The sequence below is a fragment of the Durotheca rogersii genome (assembly GCF_024521655.1).
Source record: "Durotheca rogersii strain YMJ 92031201 chromosome Unknown GGS23scaffold_7, whole genome shotgun sequence".
NCBI lineage: Eukaryota > Fungi > Ascomycota > Sordariomycetes > Xylariales > Xylariaceae > Durotheca > Durotheca rogersii.
In genome coordinates, this window is record NW_026251238.1 from 412027 (window position 1) to 428667 (window position 16641).

At 60.9% G+C, this 16641-nt stretch overlaps 6 protein-coding genes across 6 annotated transcripts; 3 read left to right on the plus strand and 3 right to left on the minus strand.

The window, feature by feature from the left end:
• The first annotated feature begins 1879 nt into the window (after positions 1–1879).
• On the plus strand, positions 1880–3756 carry GGS23DRAFT_482706 (bifunctional 6-phosphofructo-2-kinase/fructose-2,6-bisphosphate 2-phosphatase). Its single transcript, XM_051514318.1, has 3 exons — positions 1880–2125; positions 2211–2914; positions 2988–3756. The coding sequence occupies exons 1-3, from the start codon at positions 2020–2022 to the stop codon at positions 3531–3533; spliced, it is 1356 nt and encodes a 451-aa protein (XP_051372814.1). The 5' UTR covers positions 1880–2019; the 3' UTR covers positions 3534–3756.
• A 781-nt stretch (positions 3757–4537) lies between these two features.
• Positions 4538–5204, minus strand: GGS23DRAFT_595754 (uncharacterized protein; the record flags this gene model as incomplete). The annotated part of the gene is made up of 2 exons (XM_051518365.1): positions 4538–4861; positions 4932–5204. The coding sequence occupies 2 exons, from the start codon at positions 5202–5204 to the stop codon at positions 4538–4540; spliced, it is 597 nt and encodes a 198-aa protein (XP_051372815.1).
• A 3393-nt stretch (positions 5205–8597) lies between these two features.
• GGS23DRAFT_562978 (ATP-dependent RNA helicase HAS1) lies at positions 8598–11161 on the plus strand. The gene is made up of 3 exons (XM_051516058.1): positions 8598–10036; positions 10098–10218; positions 10284–11161. The coding sequence occupies exons 1-3, from the start codon at positions 8820–8822 to the stop codon at positions 10782–10784; spliced, it is 1839 nt and encodes a 612-aa protein (XP_051372816.1). The 5' UTR covers positions 8598–8819; the 3' UTR covers positions 10785–11161.
• Positions 11162–11936, plus strand: GGS23DRAFT_562979 (uncharacterized protein). The gene has a single exon (XM_051516059.1). The coding sequence runs from the start codon at positions 11439–11441 to the stop codon at positions 11784–11786; it is 348 nt and encodes a 115-aa protein (XP_051372817.1). The 5' UTR covers positions 11162–11438; the 3' UTR covers positions 11787–11936.
• Positions 11937–11941: 5 nt separating this feature from the next.
• Positions 11942–13717, minus strand: GGS23DRAFT_619918 (alpha/beta-hydrolase). The gene has a single exon (XM_051521053.1). It carries the CDS (start codon positions 13154–13156, stop codon positions 12179–12181), a length of 978 nt encoding a protein of 325 aa, XP_051372818.1. The 5' UTR covers positions 13157–13717; the 3' UTR covers positions 11942–12178.
• A 457-nt stretch (positions 13718–14174) lies between these two features.
• On the minus strand, positions 14175–15607 carry GGS23DRAFT_482912 (polysaccharide lyase family 1 protein). The gene is made up of 2 exons (XM_051514319.1): positions 15417–15607; positions 14175–15344 (listed from the first exon to the last, which is right to left on the minus strand). The coding sequence occupies exon 2, from the start codon at positions 15294–15296 to the stop codon at positions 14319–14321; it is 978 nt and encodes a 325-aa protein (XP_051372819.1). The 5' UTR covers positions 15297–15344; positions 15417–15607; the 3' UTR covers positions 14175–14318.
• Positions 15608–16641: the final 1034 nt, after the last annotated feature.

Genomic DNA, 16641 nt, shown 5'->3' on the forward strand with positions numbered 1-16641 from the left:
GTCCTAATGATGGGTTTCGCGGGCCTTTTCTCCTCCTCCCATCGCACCATCGTCGGCTGCACGTCCGCGAGCAGCAGGCGTCGCTAGCTGAATTGTTGGCCGGCTATATTGTTTTTTTTTTTTTTCGTGGCGCGCGCCGCCCCCCCAATTGGCCCGCAGGCGTGCTGGGTCGTCTAGGCCGGTTGTAGTGCTGCCCGCTGGCGATGCCGGGCACCCTTCTCGAGTACGAGACCCGCCCTTCGGGTCCCCCTCGGGAGGATCCGGCTGCGGTTGTTGGCTTGGATGGGCAGGGTGACGGGGAGCTGGGATCCCATCGCGAAGCCATACATATATGCCACGGCAACTCGCACGACCGCGAGCGTGTCCACCTGCTCGCTCGCGACAGATCCCGATCCCGATCCCGATACCTAGGAGGGGAGCGAAGCCAGCGGCGTTCTCTGCTTTCTCCTTTGTTTCCCGCTTTGGAATCCTTTCGGTGTGGGCTTTGTACCACGTGCGCCCGCCCCCTTGAGCGAGGGGGGGATTTATTGGTCACCGCCTTTGTTCTCCTTCATCCTCCACCGCCCTCCTCCTCCACTCGGCACCCTCTCCCAGCTTTGGGGCAATCCCACCTCTCCGGCCAGCGTCGAGGAGGGAGAAGACTAGACTAGGACGAGAGAGGGGAAAGCTTCTCTTTTGGTGGTAAAAGTTTGCGAGAAGACAAAGCCGAGACAGACGTGTCAAGCAAAGAAGGGGAGGGAGAGAAGGGCGAAGAGTCTCTGAGCTACACTACAAAGAGAGGACGCCATTGACCAATAGCCGACCGGGGTGCTGCTGCTGCTGAGCAGCGCAGGGGTGGGATCTCAACGCCGTCAGATGGGTCGGCTTCTCTGCCCGTCACACCTGGCACCTGTATTCAATTGGGACCGGTGGAAGGATGACTGCCTGCCCAAGTCACGCCGGCATGCCTGATGGGCTCGGTCACGTCCTCGCCTGTCCCTGTCCTAGGCAGTCTGTCCTGAGCTGTCTGCCCTCTTGGGTGCCCCGCTGCCCCGAAGCGCTCGAACGGGAGCCGACATCTGCCCCCCGCGCTCGGGGCCCTATTTGCTGGAGACCCCTCCCCCTGGAGGCCCTGGAAGGCCAGCGGGGCTTCGGGGGCCTGTTGCAGGTATTCCCCCTACGGCTGCGGGGTGTTTCCGGGTCTGGTCTGAACTCGTGGTTGGCCCGGCTGCTTTCTAGATCTTCCTCGCGCCGGTGCCCCAGCCCAGGGGTACCAACGTAGCAGCGTACCCGGCGGCGGGCTGGTACCTCGGGTATCCGCGGCCGGCAGATGGTGCGGTGAGGTAGCTCGGACGCCCGCGATACTTTGCTGGCCAGTGGCCGTTAGGTACCGCCAGCCCAGACACCCCCTCCCCCTCTGTGGTTGGGTACGGGGAGAGGTACCTCCAAGCCCCTGTCTCTCGTTCCTGAGAATCCCGTGGGTGGTCGCACCCGTGCCTAAGCCGATCCTACCTCATTCAATGGTGACGGAATACCGTGCATCACCGCAACTTCGCCTTCTGCCTGTCCCGTCTACTTGCTCTCTCCCCGTCCTCACCTCTGGCTCCTCTCTCCCTTCCCCCTTCTGCATGCACCAGCACGACGACAACGCATCGCCTGCGCTGCCCGTCGTCGACTCGCCGTATTGCCGTGCGCCAATATTGGGGCCATCTCTCTGGCTTAATATCGCCTGTTTTATCTTAATTTTTGAGGCCACCTGACCACCGTACCCGTCCCTTGTGACCAATCCCTTTTTTTCCCGGCTGAGTATCTCGAGCCCCCATCTCAAGGAGGCATCCCTCCACTGCTGTCTCGTTCTACTGCTGTTTTGGCCTCGTCTACTTTACTCGACTCTGCTCTGCCTTATTCTGCCTACTCTAGTCCAACCGCTGCCTCTCCCTCGCTTACCTCCCCTTACTACGCACGCACGCGCACCACCTTGCCGCCTCACATGGTTTCGCCGCCCATCCGAGCTCTTACCACACCAGACAGTCGGATATCATGGCTCCTGGAACTAACGGGCGTGCTGTCCAGGTCGAGGACACCAAGATCTGCGTGGTAATGGTTGGTTTGCCCGCACGCGGGAAGAGCTACATAGCACAGAAAGGTACCCATCCCCATCCCGTCACCTGTCTCTTTCTTCTTTCCTCCCAAGGTTCTGGGATGCTGATTTGATTCTTCCCCCCATGAAGCCCAGAGGTATCTCCAATGGCTGTCCATCGATGCCAAGACCTTCAACGTCGGCAATTATCGGCGTCACAAAGCTCCTCAGCCCTCGGCCGACTTCTTTGATATTAACAATGTTGAGGGGGAGCGACGGCGTCGCGACGCCGCGGAGACTGCCATTGCCGATATGCTGAGCTGGTTTCGCGAGGGGGGCGTCATCGGCATCCTCGACGCGACCAATTCGACCAAGGAGCGGCGAAAGTGGGTGTACGACGTGTGCGTCAGCCAGGGCATTGAAGTGTTGTTTGTCGAGTCCAAGTGCGACGATGAGAAGCTCATAATGGGTAACATTCGTGACGTTAAGACGACGAGCCCCGACTACAAGGGACAGGACCCGGAGATGGCCGCCCTCGACTTTCGCAATCGGATACGGAACTACGAGAAGGTCTACAAGACGATCGACGGCGACGGCGACGAAAACCACTACACCTACCTCAAGATCATGGACGTGGGCAGCCAAGTCATCATCAATCGGATACAGGACTACCTGCAGAGCCGGGTAGTGTACTACTTGATGAACCTGCACATCCGTCCTAGGTCCGTCTGGCTCTCGCGGCACGGAGAGTCACTGTTCAATCTGTATGGGCGAATTGGCGGTGATGCGGAGCTGTCGCAACGGGGCCACCAGTACGCGAGGAAGCTCCCTGAGCTCGTCCGACAGTCAGTCGGTGTAAGTCGACCCCCACCCGAACCATTATTCCCGCACTCCGTGACCCGTTTCTGACCAGCCTGTGCATGGATAGGACGACCGACCCCTCACAGTATGGACTTCGACCCTGAAGCGCACCATCCAGACGGCCCGATTTCTCCCGGAGAACTACAACCAGCTGCAGTGGAAGGCGCTGGACGAGCTTGATGCTGGCGTCTGCGACGGCATGACGTACCAGGAGATCAAGGATGTTTACCCGGAAGATTTCGTGGCGCGTGACGAGGACAAGTACAACTATCGCTACCGCGGGGGCGAGTCGTATCGGGATGTCGTTATCCGTCTCGAACCCATCATCATGGAACTGGAGCGCTCCGAGGACATCCTGATCGTCACCCACCAAGCCATCCTCCGCTGTATCTATGCCTACTTCATGAAGAAGGACCAGGCGCGTAGTCCGTGGATGAACGTCCCGCTGCACTGCCTCATCAAGCTCACCCCACGCGCCTATGGCACGGACGAGGAGCGGTATCAAGCCGACATACCTGCCGTTAGTACCTGGCGTGGGAAGGGCAGCACCGCGAAGCACGAGGATCCCGTGCCAGAGGCGAATCTCGGGTATGCGCCGCCGCCGACCCACTGACGCAGCGACGTTGGCCCGCCTCGGTACCAAGCCGTTCTAACTGGGGATTGGAACTCGGCTCGTTTTACCAAATCCACGGGAGCCCCTTGCCGCACCCAGCAGCGTATGGCATAAGAAGACAAGGGGGGGTAATGAAGGGTATAACCAACCACGTCGGACTTCATTCATCTACGTAGAAGATCCAACAAGCTAGCTCCGTGGGCGCATGAACCAGGGAGTCGTGCATATTGGTTTGGCAGGTCGGCTTTGTGGGTAAAAAGGCGTCTGCATATTAATATCGATAGAGGGGTTAAGGGTAAAGGGGGGTTACTCCCGCATGTAAACGGTCTGAGTGTATATGGTTCCGGCGGGATCCCAGGCGACGGCGCAAGAAAAGTTAGTAACTGATGATTACAGTTCTACGGACATAGCGAGAAAAGAAATAAGACTGATGTAAAGCGCGTTTTCACCCTTGGCCGAAATATTGGTGCAATTCTAGGATGTCCCGACAACTATACGCCGAACGAGGTGAGAGGGACGCAAGCACAGAGGCTTTCGAAAGCCCACATAAGATCACGTATTTAACCGAGCCCTTTCTTGACGACGCATCTAATTTATTCCAGCGTACGCGACAGGCCGAACGGGCGAGATCGACACGACGGACTGCCAGACATACGCGCCCGCATACATACATACATACATAAGCCGACACTTAGCCGCGTCACTGCAACCTACGTAAGACGGTACGAAGAAGACGTGCGTGCGAGATTAAGATATATATAAATTTGGCCCCCCACTCCTATAGCCAGCCCTACTTTGTAGATGGTGTTCCGTTTACTTGTCACCGCCCTCATCTAACTACCTACCACTACCTAGCATCACATACCTACTCGCCTCGGTTCCGGTTTGCTCTCCTCCTCCTCCTCCTCCTCCTCCTCCTCCTTCTGCTCCTTCTCCCTTCGCCGCCTTCCCCTTCCCCCTCCCCCCCTCGCGCTCCGAGGGCTAGACGGGAGCGGGAGCGGGCCTTAGCAGACGTCGTAGTAGTCGGGGAGGCCGCTGCCGCGGTAGACGAAGCCGGCCTGCCACTGGGGGGCGCCGTCGCCGACGACGGTGCCGACCTGGTTGCTGGTGCCGGCGACGCAGAGGGCCTGGGCGACGCCGAGCTGGGCGGCGACGAAGTCGGTGTCGGTGTTGAGCGGGCGGCCGTCGCACAGCGCGCAGAAGAAGCCCCAGCACGTCCCGTACTGGAACACGAGGCACGCCTTCGGCGCCACGATGAGCGCCTGCCCCCCCAGCCCGTACACCTCGTCGACGACGCGGCCGCAGTCGGCCGCCGTGGGCGCTGGAGTCTGTTGGGTTGAGAGGGTTTGAGGTTAGGCACGCGAGGGAAGAGGGGGAGGGGGGCGAGGGTAGGCGTACCGAGGATCGACACTCGTAAAAGTCGCTCACGCTCGGCGGGCTCTCCAGCCCCCGGAGCTGCCGCAGCGCGCGGCGCCGCCCCGCGATGCTCTTCGCGTCCAGGCCGACGGGCTGCTGCGGCAGCGCCTTGAGGCCGGCGCGGTCGATTTCTAGGGTCGGGGCGGCGGTGGTAACTGCGATGGCGGCGCTCTCGGGCACCCGCAGGCTGTCTGCTACGGCGGCGGCGCCCAGGGCGCCTGCTATCCAGGAGAGGAAGAATACTGCCGACTTCATGGTGGTGGAGAGGTACAGAGAGAAGGGATAAGGTGGGTGGATTGCGTGACGGGGAGCGCGGAGCGAGGAGTGGGCGATCGACAGGAGCTAGGGGGGCACTGATACGACTGCGCTGGTGGACAGGATAGGCTGGTGGGCAGGAGATCCGACCTATCTTCGAGGAGAAGAGAGGGCGCCGTTTTTATATTGCGCTCCCTCCCTCCCACATGTCGTCGCCAGCCGAGCGTGGGCTGACGGCGTGAGCGTCGGACGGATGTGGCAACCTTGCCTGGCACTCCTCCCCCCTGGGACCTGCCCGATGAGGAGACGTTAGACGTTCTCGACCCGATAGCCAGGGGATGGTTTGCGGTCGAGACCCCGACCGCGGCGCTCAGCCCGCGGGCCATCACCGCGCTGCTCACCCACCTCCCCTCCCCCCAAGCTCGCCCGATATCCGCCTCCCGTCTCTCGGTCGAGAGAGAGCCAGCGTGGGATGTGCCGCCCTCACCCCCTGGACCCTCCTGCCATTAACGAAGCCTCGCGAAGCCCCAACCCCAGCACCGTCCAATGGCCCACGCTTGCTCAGCAGCTCGTAAGGCGCCGAGCTGCAACCTCAGCCGCCGTTGCAGCGTCGTCATGCAGAAGCATCCTTGCGAGGGCCTGTTTTCTAGAAGCTGCTTCCAAAAGGGGGGGAGGAGGAGGAGGAAGCGAGCGCCCCGGACAGGCCCGAATGTCGGCAGTGATACGATGCTCACACACATACATCGCATACGGCGCCATATGATGATGGCTTGGAAACTCGGGCTTACTCCTCGAGACAGACAGACGGAGAGAGAAGGGCGCACAGCTACCGGATCGAGAGGGCGTCTTCTCGCAACGGTGTCACATCGCGCTGTAACGTGGCAATGGTTCCAAAGCCCAATGGGATCTGGAGGGTCGGACAACGAGGAGATGGGAGGGGGGAGGGAAACGGCTCGCGATCCGGATGGAGAGACTCTCGCTGCCCTACCAGCTTGCCTACCTACCTGCCTGTCTGCTTACCGCGAGGAGAGGAGTTAAGGGGGGCAGAGGCTCGGAAACACAGCCAGGAGGCAACGAGGAGGAAAAGGGGAGAGGGGGGGAGGCGCATGGCCTATCTCCCCGAGCCGGCAGTTGGTCGCCAGGACGGCGGCGCACGATTGCGTGGTTACGGCTTACGTAGGGACGCAGGGCAGGACAGACCGCCTAGACGACTGTGACCCAGACCCCGAGCGCGCGCGCATGTCTACCTGCTTCGAGAATGGATCATCTGCTCTTAGAAACCTCCTTAGTTGCCCCCCTCCTCCTCCTCCCCCCTTAAATAGAAGGACGGTTGTTATCGCCGTTAATAATACAGCCGCTGCTACCACGGGCAGCGCAGCGGCGACACCGCGCGGCGGGCTATGACCTGGGATGAGATGAGGGTAAGGAAGAGGAGGAGGAGGAGGAGTATGTATGTAACAGTGAATGTCTACCTACCTACCTCCTACATCCATCCACCCATCCATCTAGTCGTACGAACGCGACACATGCCTACTTGAGATGGGCGCAGAGGAGGAAAGGGGCACGACGGCGGCGGCGGCGCGCGTGAGCAGGTTTGGGCTCGGGGGTTGCGGACGCGACCTAGAACGCGGGACGACTTTAGCCGCGGATTTATCCGCGGTGCGACGGACGGGGGTTGGACGGCCTGCCCCCATCGCCTCCGCCTCCCCTCCCATGCCCAGATCGTCGTATCGCGGGGGTGCGCCATGCAACGCGCATGCATGCACGTACGTAAGGAAGTACTGGAGCTCGCTCAGCTGTAACGGATGTGGATGAGTTGCCTACCTCCTTACCGACCTCGCCTGCTTCTGCTAGCACGCTGGCAACATATATCGCCGACCTGCCCACATACCTGCCCACCAGCCCCTAGCTACCTACCTGTCCGCTTACATCCCCAGGCACCGTAGCATCGTCGCCGCCGTCCGGGCCTGCCAGGCCGATCTGCTTACCGTGGAGCTCGACCGGCCTGCCTGCGTCCCCCCCCCCCCCCCCCCCCACGGGGAAAGAAGGGGACGAGAAGGAAGGGAGAGAGAAGAATGGGGGAGGGGCGGCGGCGGTAATGCTTCATTTACCAGGGGAAGAGGAGGGGAGTTAGATGGGGGGAGGGTGCTGCAAAACCCGGCAACCCGGAAGAATTAAGTAGTTAATCAATCGCTGCGCCCATGCCACAATATAGGATAGAGTGGATTATATTAACGCATAGACACGCACGCGTGCGCGGCGCTCCGTTTCCCGCCCGCCGGCGCAGCAGGGTCCAGCACGCTGGGGCTGTCGCGTGAGGGGGTTAGAAGGACCGCGTGGGCGCAAGAGAGCGCGGGAGCAAGGAAGGAAGAAGATAGGGCATGTTGCGCGTGCCGTTCGCGGCGGACGAGTTGGCTGCGAGCAGAACCAGCCGGTCTCACTCCGCGTCTAAAAAGGGGGAGGGGGGGAAGGCGGTGGAGGGATCACCCGCCGTCACCTCCAGATGCTGAACCCCCCCCTGCTCGATGACTCCTTGTCGGTGGGTTGGTGTTGCCATCGGTGGGCGCGATGGGAACTTCGGACGCACCCCGGTAGGCAGGTATCTATAAACAACTCGAGTTCAAACCTGCATACCCCCGAGTATCATAGGCATGCATATTCCGGGGTAGCGGTAGAGGGCAGACGGTTCGACTGCCTCTGGTGCCTACCTGACAGAATCCCACCCCGAGGGCATTCGTCTATCAAGCAGTCCGTGGGAAGATGCTAGATTGGAGTAGCGGAAATACGTAATGCGGCGCACGAAGGGTGGGCTCATCAAGCTTGATGGCAGGACTAGCCGGAACCGCGGCGAGCCAGACAGCAATGCCCCGAGTCATACGACTAGAAATGTCATCCAAACGTGGGAATACGCGACGTGCTGGTTGAGACGACACGGACGCAAGTTGGGGAGGATATCCGTGGCATGCAGATCCTCACCCCCCGAGATCTACCCCGGCGTTCGGCATGGGTATTTTTAGCTCGCTCAGGGCAGCGATCTGCATCGTTCGCCTGCAGCACGAACTTTCTGACCGAAACCGCTCACCACCTCGGCCGGGCGCCGCTCCTACTCGTCAGCAGCAGTATACCCGCGCTGGTCCAGTGATGGGAGACAGAGATCGTCGAGATAGGGGCTCTGAGCGAGATTGTACCTAGGTGCCTACTACCCAGGTATGCGAGCGACGAGAGTAGCCCTCAACGTTAGAGGATGAAAGGCACGGCAGAGGACGCTGGCACGTGGTCGATTGTGAACTTGAGCTCCCCAATGGGTGGTGAACTTGCGCAACAAACACGACGATGTTGGCTGGCGTACCGAAAATGAAATCTCTGGGGTCATAGCAGTAGAGCGATGACTAACCCATTTAGCAGGGTAAGCGATAAAGCGGGAGATAAGAGATAAGCGTGAGATAAGCGATAAGCCACACCTAAATACCAAATTTCTTTCGATTGAGGGTAATCGACGGACAAATTAACCATTCAATCAGCCAGCCAGCCAGCCAACGACTCAGCCAGCTCACCTCCGGAAAGAGTTCAGTTCTTCTTTGCTGCAATCCGCCGTCACGTTGACTGATTGAAAACATGGACGCTTCCAAGCATAGCAAGAAGAGGAAGTTCAAGGACGCCAGCAGCGTCAAGAGTGCGGCCGCACCGTCTAACCTCCCCGCCACACCGATACCCAAGTCGAAGAAGCAGAAGCGCGTGGAGCCAGAGATTCCCGTCGAGTCCTCAGACGAAGGTTCCTCCGACGAGCTGGATGACGATGTCGAAGACCAAGCACCTGGCGAGGGGGACGACAATGACGACGACCAGCAGCAGGGTGAGGAGGAATTGGAAGAGGACGCAGAAGAAACATCGGAATTGGATAGGAGGGTAGAAGCAGCGAATGCCGAGGAAGAGGATGGGGACGATAATAAAACTGCCGACCCACCAGCCAGAGATGCTATAGCCTCCCTGTCGGCCGCCATCGCCAACGACGCGCAGAACTTTGCCGAGCTTAACTTGTCGGAGAAGACGATGAAGGCGATCAAGGAGGACATGGGCTTCGAGAAGATGACCACCATACAACGGAGGGCTATCCCGCCGCTACTCGCAGGCCGCGACGTGCTCGGCGCCGCGAAGACCGGCAGCGGCAAGACGTTGGCCTTCCTCATCCCCGCCGTTGAGATGCTGGGCGCGCTCCGGTTCAAGCCGCGGAACGGGACCGGCGTGATCGTGGTGTCGCCCACCCGCGAGCTAGCTCTGCAGATCTTCGGCGTCGCGCGCGAGCTCATGGCGCACCACTCGCAGACGTACGGCATCGTCATGGGGGGCGCAAACCGGCGCGCCGAGGAAGACAAGCTGCCGAAGGGGGTGAACCTGCTGATCGCAACGCCGGGCCGGCTGCTCGACCACCTGCTAAATACGCCCTTCGTGTTCAAGAACCTGCGGTCGCTCATCATCGACGAGGCCGATCGCATCCTCGAGATCGGGTTCGAGGACGAGATGCGCCAGATCGTCAAGATCCTGCCGAGCGAGGGCCGCCAGACGATGCTCTTCTCCGCCACCCAGACTACCAAGGTCGAGGACCTCGCCCGCATCTCGCTCCGGCCGGGACCCCTCTACATCAATGTCGACGAGGAGAGCACCAGCTCCACCGTCGCCGGGCTCGAGCAAGGTTACGTCCTCTGCGAGGCCGACAAGCGCTTCCTCCTCCTCTTCTCCTTCCTCAAGCGTAACCTCAAGAAGAAGGTTATCGTCTTCTTCTCAAGCTGCGCGAGCGTCAATTACTACTCCGAGCTCCTGAACTACATAGATCTGTGAGCTGGCCCCGGACGCCATCTTTACGTGCTAACGGTACGGTTTACTGACAGCTGATAGGCCTTGCCTATCTCTCCACGGCAAGCAGAAGCAACAAAAGCGGACGAACACGTTCTTCGAGTTCTGTAACGCGAAATCCGGCATCCTTCTGTGCACCGATGTCGCCGCTCGCGGCCTAGATGTAGGTGATCGCGATACGGTTTAGATAAGAGTAACAACACTGGCTAATCACACATGTATCCGCAGATCCCGGCCGTCGACTACATAGTGCAGTTCGACCCCCCGGACGACCCGCGCGACTACATCCACCGGGTCGGGCGGACGGCGCGCGGAGCAAACTCGAAGGGGCGTAGCCTGCTGTTCCTGCAGCCGAGCGAGGTCGGGTTCCTGTCGCACCTCAAGTCGGCGCGGGTCCCCGTCGTCGAGTACGACTTCCCGGCGAAGAAGATCGTCAACGTGTCGTCGCAGCTCGAGAAGCTGATCTCGCAGAACTACTATCTCAACCAGAGCGCCAAGGACGGGTATCGGTCGTACCTGCACGCGTACGCGAGCCATTCGCTGCGCACCGTCTTCGACGTGAACAAGCTCGACCTCGTCAAGGTCGCCAAGAGCTTCGGCTTCGCGACCCCGCCGCGCGTCGACATCACACTCGGCGCCGGCATGTCGCGGGATAGGAAGGCCCAGCGGGGCGCCCGCAGGGCCTACGGCAGCCAGCCCCGGCAGGCGCAGAAGTTCCGGAGGAGATAGAGGTGGCGAGATGGCGATGAGAGTTTTCAGCTGCGCTTAGCATGGTGTACCGGTTTAGTATTTAGTACTCGTTAAACCGGCAGACTTTGTAGTAGGCGAAAATGAAAATGGATGATGATATACCTTAGGTTAAGCGGCGAGGGATGTTTGGAGCTGATATGATGAGGACTGCAGCATGCCCAAGTGCCCTGCCACGAGGTCGCGAGCGCAGCGCTTCCTCTCGCTGCCGAACCGGGACCGAGGCTTACTTGCCTAGGCTAGTCAGCGACGACGTTCCAATTCTGGGCGGTGTTGAAAATGGGGGGTAAATGGGAATTAGAAGTAAAGTAGAGGGATAATAACCGGCAGATGTCGACCTCTCGACCCCATCCTCAAGTGCCCCCTTGTTCCCCGCTCCCCAGCGACATCTAGTTACCTCTATCATCGTCAGCGGCTATCCAACTATCTGTTTACCTATTTTCTGTCGTACGGAATCCATCCCGCGCCCTGTCTTCCCGACGCGGCAGCAACCGCGAGCGCCGGACACAGAAATCAACACATCTACGTCTCCTCCCACCTCCCCTCGGCGCCGTCTTCCTCCTCGCCCCCCCCCCTCCTTGCCACCCGCCTTCCTCTTCTTGCCCCCCCGCCTCTAGTAAAACCGGCTTCGCCAAGATGGCCGTCACGCTGATGATCGGGTACCCGCGCGGGGCGCGCTTCGACGTCGAGTACTACCTGGGGACGCACCTGGCGCTGGCGGGGGACGCGTGGAAGCGGTTCGGGATGGGCGCGTGGCGGGTGACGACCGCGGGGGCGTCGACGGAGGGGGACGGAGAGGAAGGCGAGGCCGCCAGCCCGTTCGCCGCACTCGTCGAGATCGACTGGCCGTCGCGCGAGGCGCTGCGCCGCGCCCGCGCCGAGACGCCCCCCGAGCACGCCCGCCGCCTCGCCGACGACATCGCGAACTACACCGACGCGGCCCCCGTCGTCTGGGTCATGGAGCAGAGGGCTGGCGGCGCTTGACGTCTCGCTGGCTGGGGAGCTGGGGAGAGAAGATAGGCAATTCCTTGCTAGGCTAGGCTGTTAGACTAGAGGCGGCATCGGCTGTCTAGTCGCGTCGGCATCGAGGCTAGCTTAGCTAGCTGCGCACGGAGAGGAGAGGCCGACGGGCCGGTCTTCTGACTTATTAGAACGGCTTGTTTGCAATTTCATGGCAATTTGAGCGGTTTCCTCCCCGCCTCATGTGTGATTCTACCCATGTGAATAATAGCTTTAGACCAGACACGTCCTTCCGTTCCTTCGCCTCCCCCTTTTACATACACATGATTACGCACAGGTATGCACAGACGACCTAGGTAGTTGCACTCTGCAGTTCCCATCTACCCAGCTAGTGCCCCCCTCCCAGGCCACACACCTCACGCCTCCTCGCCGGGCTTCCTAGCGTTGGCGCGGAGGAACTCGAGGAGCTGCACGCCCCAGGCCTCCTCGCGCTCGATGCCGGTGCCGAGGCCGAGCTGGGGACTGATGTGGTTGTGGCCGTCGAGCAGGTGGCGGACGGCGGCGCCGCCGGCGTCCTCCCACGCGCGCGCGAACTCGTCGGTCGAGTCGCGGATCAGGTCGGGGTCGAGCTCGCTGACGAGCAGCGCGACGGCGACGCCGGGCAGCGGCGGGCGCCCCTCCTCGGGGCTGCCGCGCGCCCGCGCCGCGCGCAGCAGGCCCAGCGGCGAGCGCTCGCGGATCGCGTCCGGCTCCGCGCCCAGGTACGCGCGCAGCACCGCGTTGTCCTCGCCGCCCCAGTGGAACGGGACGCCGAGGAGCGCGACGCCGCGCAGCCGCGGGCCGGCGCCGGGGCCCGTTACGGCGGCGCGCGACGCGCGGAACTCGGGCGCCAGCAGGTACGTGGCGGCGTGGATGCCGCCGGCGGAGTTGCCGAGGAGGAAGAGGTCGAGGTCGGGGCGCCGCAGCAGGGCCGGCAGGTGGGCGGCGGCCCAGGCGACGGCCAGCGCGACGTCCTCGCCGCCCGAGGGGAAGCGCGCGCCGTGGGCGAGCAGCCGGTAGTCGGGCACGAGCACGGCGACGCCGCGCGCCGCGAAGAAGTGGCCCACGTTGCCGAACACGAGGCTGTGCGCGAAGCCCTCGTGCACGCGCGCGCCGCTGACGAACCCGCCGCCGTACACGAAGATGAGCACGGGGACCGGCCCCGACGACGGAGCCGCCGCCGCCGCCGGCAGGTACACGTCCACCTGGTGCCGCGCCGTCGGCCCGTACTGGTGCGTCGACACCGCCGTCGACCGGATCTCGCGCTCCCGCGCTATCAGCAGCGGCGTGTAGACCGCGAACGTAGGCAGGAGGACGTCGTCGACGGTGCGCCCGAAGGGCGGCAGTTTGTCCATCGTGTGTCGAGTAGGGAGAGGTCCTGTGTCTTTCTTTCTTCTTCTTTTCCTGCTTCTACTGCCTTCTTTCTCCGAGCCTCTTCTCTTTTTTTCCCTTTTTTCGCAGGGTCGCCGCAGTAGCCGCCGATGTTCTGCGGGGTCCGTAGATCCGGGTTCAATGCAAGGTGCGGTGGGAGCGAATAGGTAGGTAGGTAGGTGAAGGGGAGGCAGGTCTCGAGCGGTTGTCTACGTAACAGTCCCGCGATCGCTCTCTACGCCGGGAACCTATTTCGATGTTGCAGGATCGTCGAGGACACTGCCCGTAGATACACGTACAGAGCGCGAACACCGGCTCGTGGGCGCGGGATCTGCCAGAACGCTGCGAGGGGCCACCTGTTTGCTCCCTCGCTGCCGCCCTTCTCGGGCTACGGTTACATCCAGGGAGGGGGGGACAGCCGGACTGGGCAGTGCGGGGGAATGGCGCGCGTGCAACGAGAACTAACCCATTGAGAATATGCCTGTCAATTCATAGGCATCTCGTCATACCCGGCCTGCCCAGCTGCCTCTCCTGGCAAGATTGGCGATAGGTCGGCAGAGAGGGGAGCGGGAGGGGGGATAGAACAGCCGGCATTTTCGCTCAGGGAGGCGGGCCGTGAGGGGGCGGGAAGCATTGGGCAAGGAGATCTCGTTGGAAGCGATTTTTCCTACCCGGGATCGCATTCGCTTCGAGAGGCGGCATCATACACCCTCGTATTCCTCAACTCCGCTCCTCGCTCATCGAAGCAACCGGATATGACGGCGGACGAGGAACAGACGGATGTTTGACAACGTCTGTGGCTATTGGACAGACAGGTTGGTCTAAGGGATGGGAACACACAAACATTTGTCACGCATGATGGTCCCGAAAGCTCTCTCCAGATGTATATATATATATATGTAGGAGTTAGGTATATATACGGTCAAGTAAGTGTGTATGTATATACATGAAATGCGCTATTCTAAGCGCTGGGACCTTGTTTGGTAAATAGGCCTCTTGCGTGGGTTAAGGGGGCTTGGTTTCCTATAGACCCCATCGTATGTCCCCTAGAGGCTCCGACGATAGGTTGAGAAACCTGAGGTGTCGGGACCGAGATCGCGACGAGTCAACGCCCTTGCGTCGGTAGCCCCACCCTCATGGCTACGCTTACAGCTTCTGGCCGGCGGTGTTGGGGATCGAGTTGGCGATGGCGCTAGAGCCGAGCGTCTTGACGGAGTAGGGCAGCGAGCTGGAAGTCAGGGTGCCCGTGGGGACGGAGTTCTTGGAGCCGCCGAGGTCGACGTCTTCGAGGACGGCGTAGCCGGTCTCGGGAGAGTCGGCGAAGAAGACGGCGCGCTCGGGCGAGTTGCGGAAGGCGGAGCTCTGGATGAGCACCTGCGCGCCCATGCGGCAGTTGACGCCGTTCAGGAGGAGACTGTCCCACAGGTTGTTGACGATGTGGACGGTGCCGAAGCGGACGAGCGGCGCGCGGCTGGAGGTGCGCTGGAAAAAGTTGCCAGTGTACGTGACGTGCAGCTTGCCCTTGTCCTCGCTCGCGTTGCTGTCCGAGTGCCCGATCAGCGACGCCTTCCAATGGTCGTGCAGGTACGAGTCCGACACGGTGATCCAGTCGGCGCCGTGCGAGATGTCGAGCAGACCATCGAGGTCGTCCTTGTCGCTGCTCAGGTCGCCCGATAGGTCGCAGTGGTCGATCCACACATTGGTCGACGCGTCGATGCCGATCGCGTCGCCGTTCGCGGCAAGGACCTTGGCGATCTTCAAGTTGCGCACGATCACGTTGTTCACCCGCCGGATGTAGAGGCCGACGCCCGTCAGCGAGCTTCCCGCCTCGCCGATGATGGTCTTGTCCGCCGAGACGCGCACCTTGGCGGAGCCCGAGATGGCGCCTGACACGATGATGGTGAGGGGTCCGTCCTGCTTGGCCGCCTGGGTCAGCGCGTCGACGGTGGTAACGGTGACGGTCTGGCCGGCGCTGCCGCCCGTCGTTCCGCCGTTCTGGGTGCAGTAGCCGACGGAGCACGCTTCGGCGGCGAGTGCGCGTGCGGCTAGGTTGCGGGCAGTCAGGAGGCTGTGGGGAGAGGCGGCAGCGACGGCTGCCAGCCAGGTAACGCTCAAGTATTTCATCTTGAGATGTGAGTGTCGAATCTTGCGACAGAATTTTAACGAAAGAAGCTAAGGCAATGTAAGAGTCCTTAGGGTTCCAAGACGTGAGATTCGAGGCAGGCAACGCCTGTTAATATATACCTAGATGGAGAAGCAAGAATAGACGACCACGTCTTCCGCCCCACCACCCCTATCTCGTCGAAGGGCAGGGCTACGCGATGCATGCTGTTAAGGTCGATATCCCTCCGTCGATGTGCTTCAAGTCTTGGTATGTGAGGCCATCATCGTGAGAGTTGGCAGGGGGCTTCCCGGGGTCGCGCTCGTATGAGCATCGTCATCGCCAGCCGGGGGTGGACCCGAGTACGGGTATAACTTCCCACCCAGGGATGAAGAATGAGAAGATCAGTTCCCATTCCCCTTTGCTCCGTCCTCCCCTGAGATTATCCACAAATGGCGCCGCATGATGCTCGAGATCACCTCCCTGTCCACCTGGGGACACGATGCGGAACTAGATCCGGCAGGGTCCTACCTGGTCCGCTGGGAGTGTCTCGACGGAAGCAGCCGCTCTAGATATGCGTACTTCCAGCTACCTGGGACCCCCCCCTTGCCCACCACGGTGGGAGGAGGAGCAGACGAGTCCTACGGTGCGGGATAAGAAGACGTCGGTAGGCAGGTATTCAACAGCTTCGCGGTATAATGTCTCGGCCGATGTTGGCAACGATTTCCGAACGACATGCTACGATAGGTGGGTTCACGCTGGCGCGTATTGGCCCGAGGACGGTCCGTCGTTTCTTGTTTCGGACCTGGCAATCTCGTCGGTGTTGTCGTGAATTAAGGAGGAGGAGGCGGGTGGAGCGCCGGGGTTGGCAGGGTTGAGGTTGCATGGAGGTTGACCCCTTAATGAAGAAGCTCTCTCTTGGCAGCGTCCAGATTGGTGGAAATGGGAGCCAGGGCGCATTACGTAACACGGAACCATAGTCCTCTTTAGGGGATTCTCCTACCTTGCCGGCACGTGACCACTTACAACTATCACTTGCCGAGGAACCGGCACTCGTAGTCGCGAAGAGCAGCCTTTAAAGCTGGTAGGCATGTTCTCGTTACGGCGGTTAAGCTGTCGTTTGTCTTTGTGTCGATTGGAGCGCATAACGGCCACAACAACTCCCTTGTACCAGTCCCATCCTCTCATGGTAGGTATAGTTGTCAATGGATGAGCGTACGTACGTACTACATGCCTAGTAGTAAGCAGCATGCTTCGCCCCTCACGTAGAACCTGTTTTAGGCGTCACGTTTCGTGAGATTCGTGGAAATGAAGAACACGTCGATCATGGCAACGCGGAGAGTTCGGTGTTGTCCAAACACCGTTGCT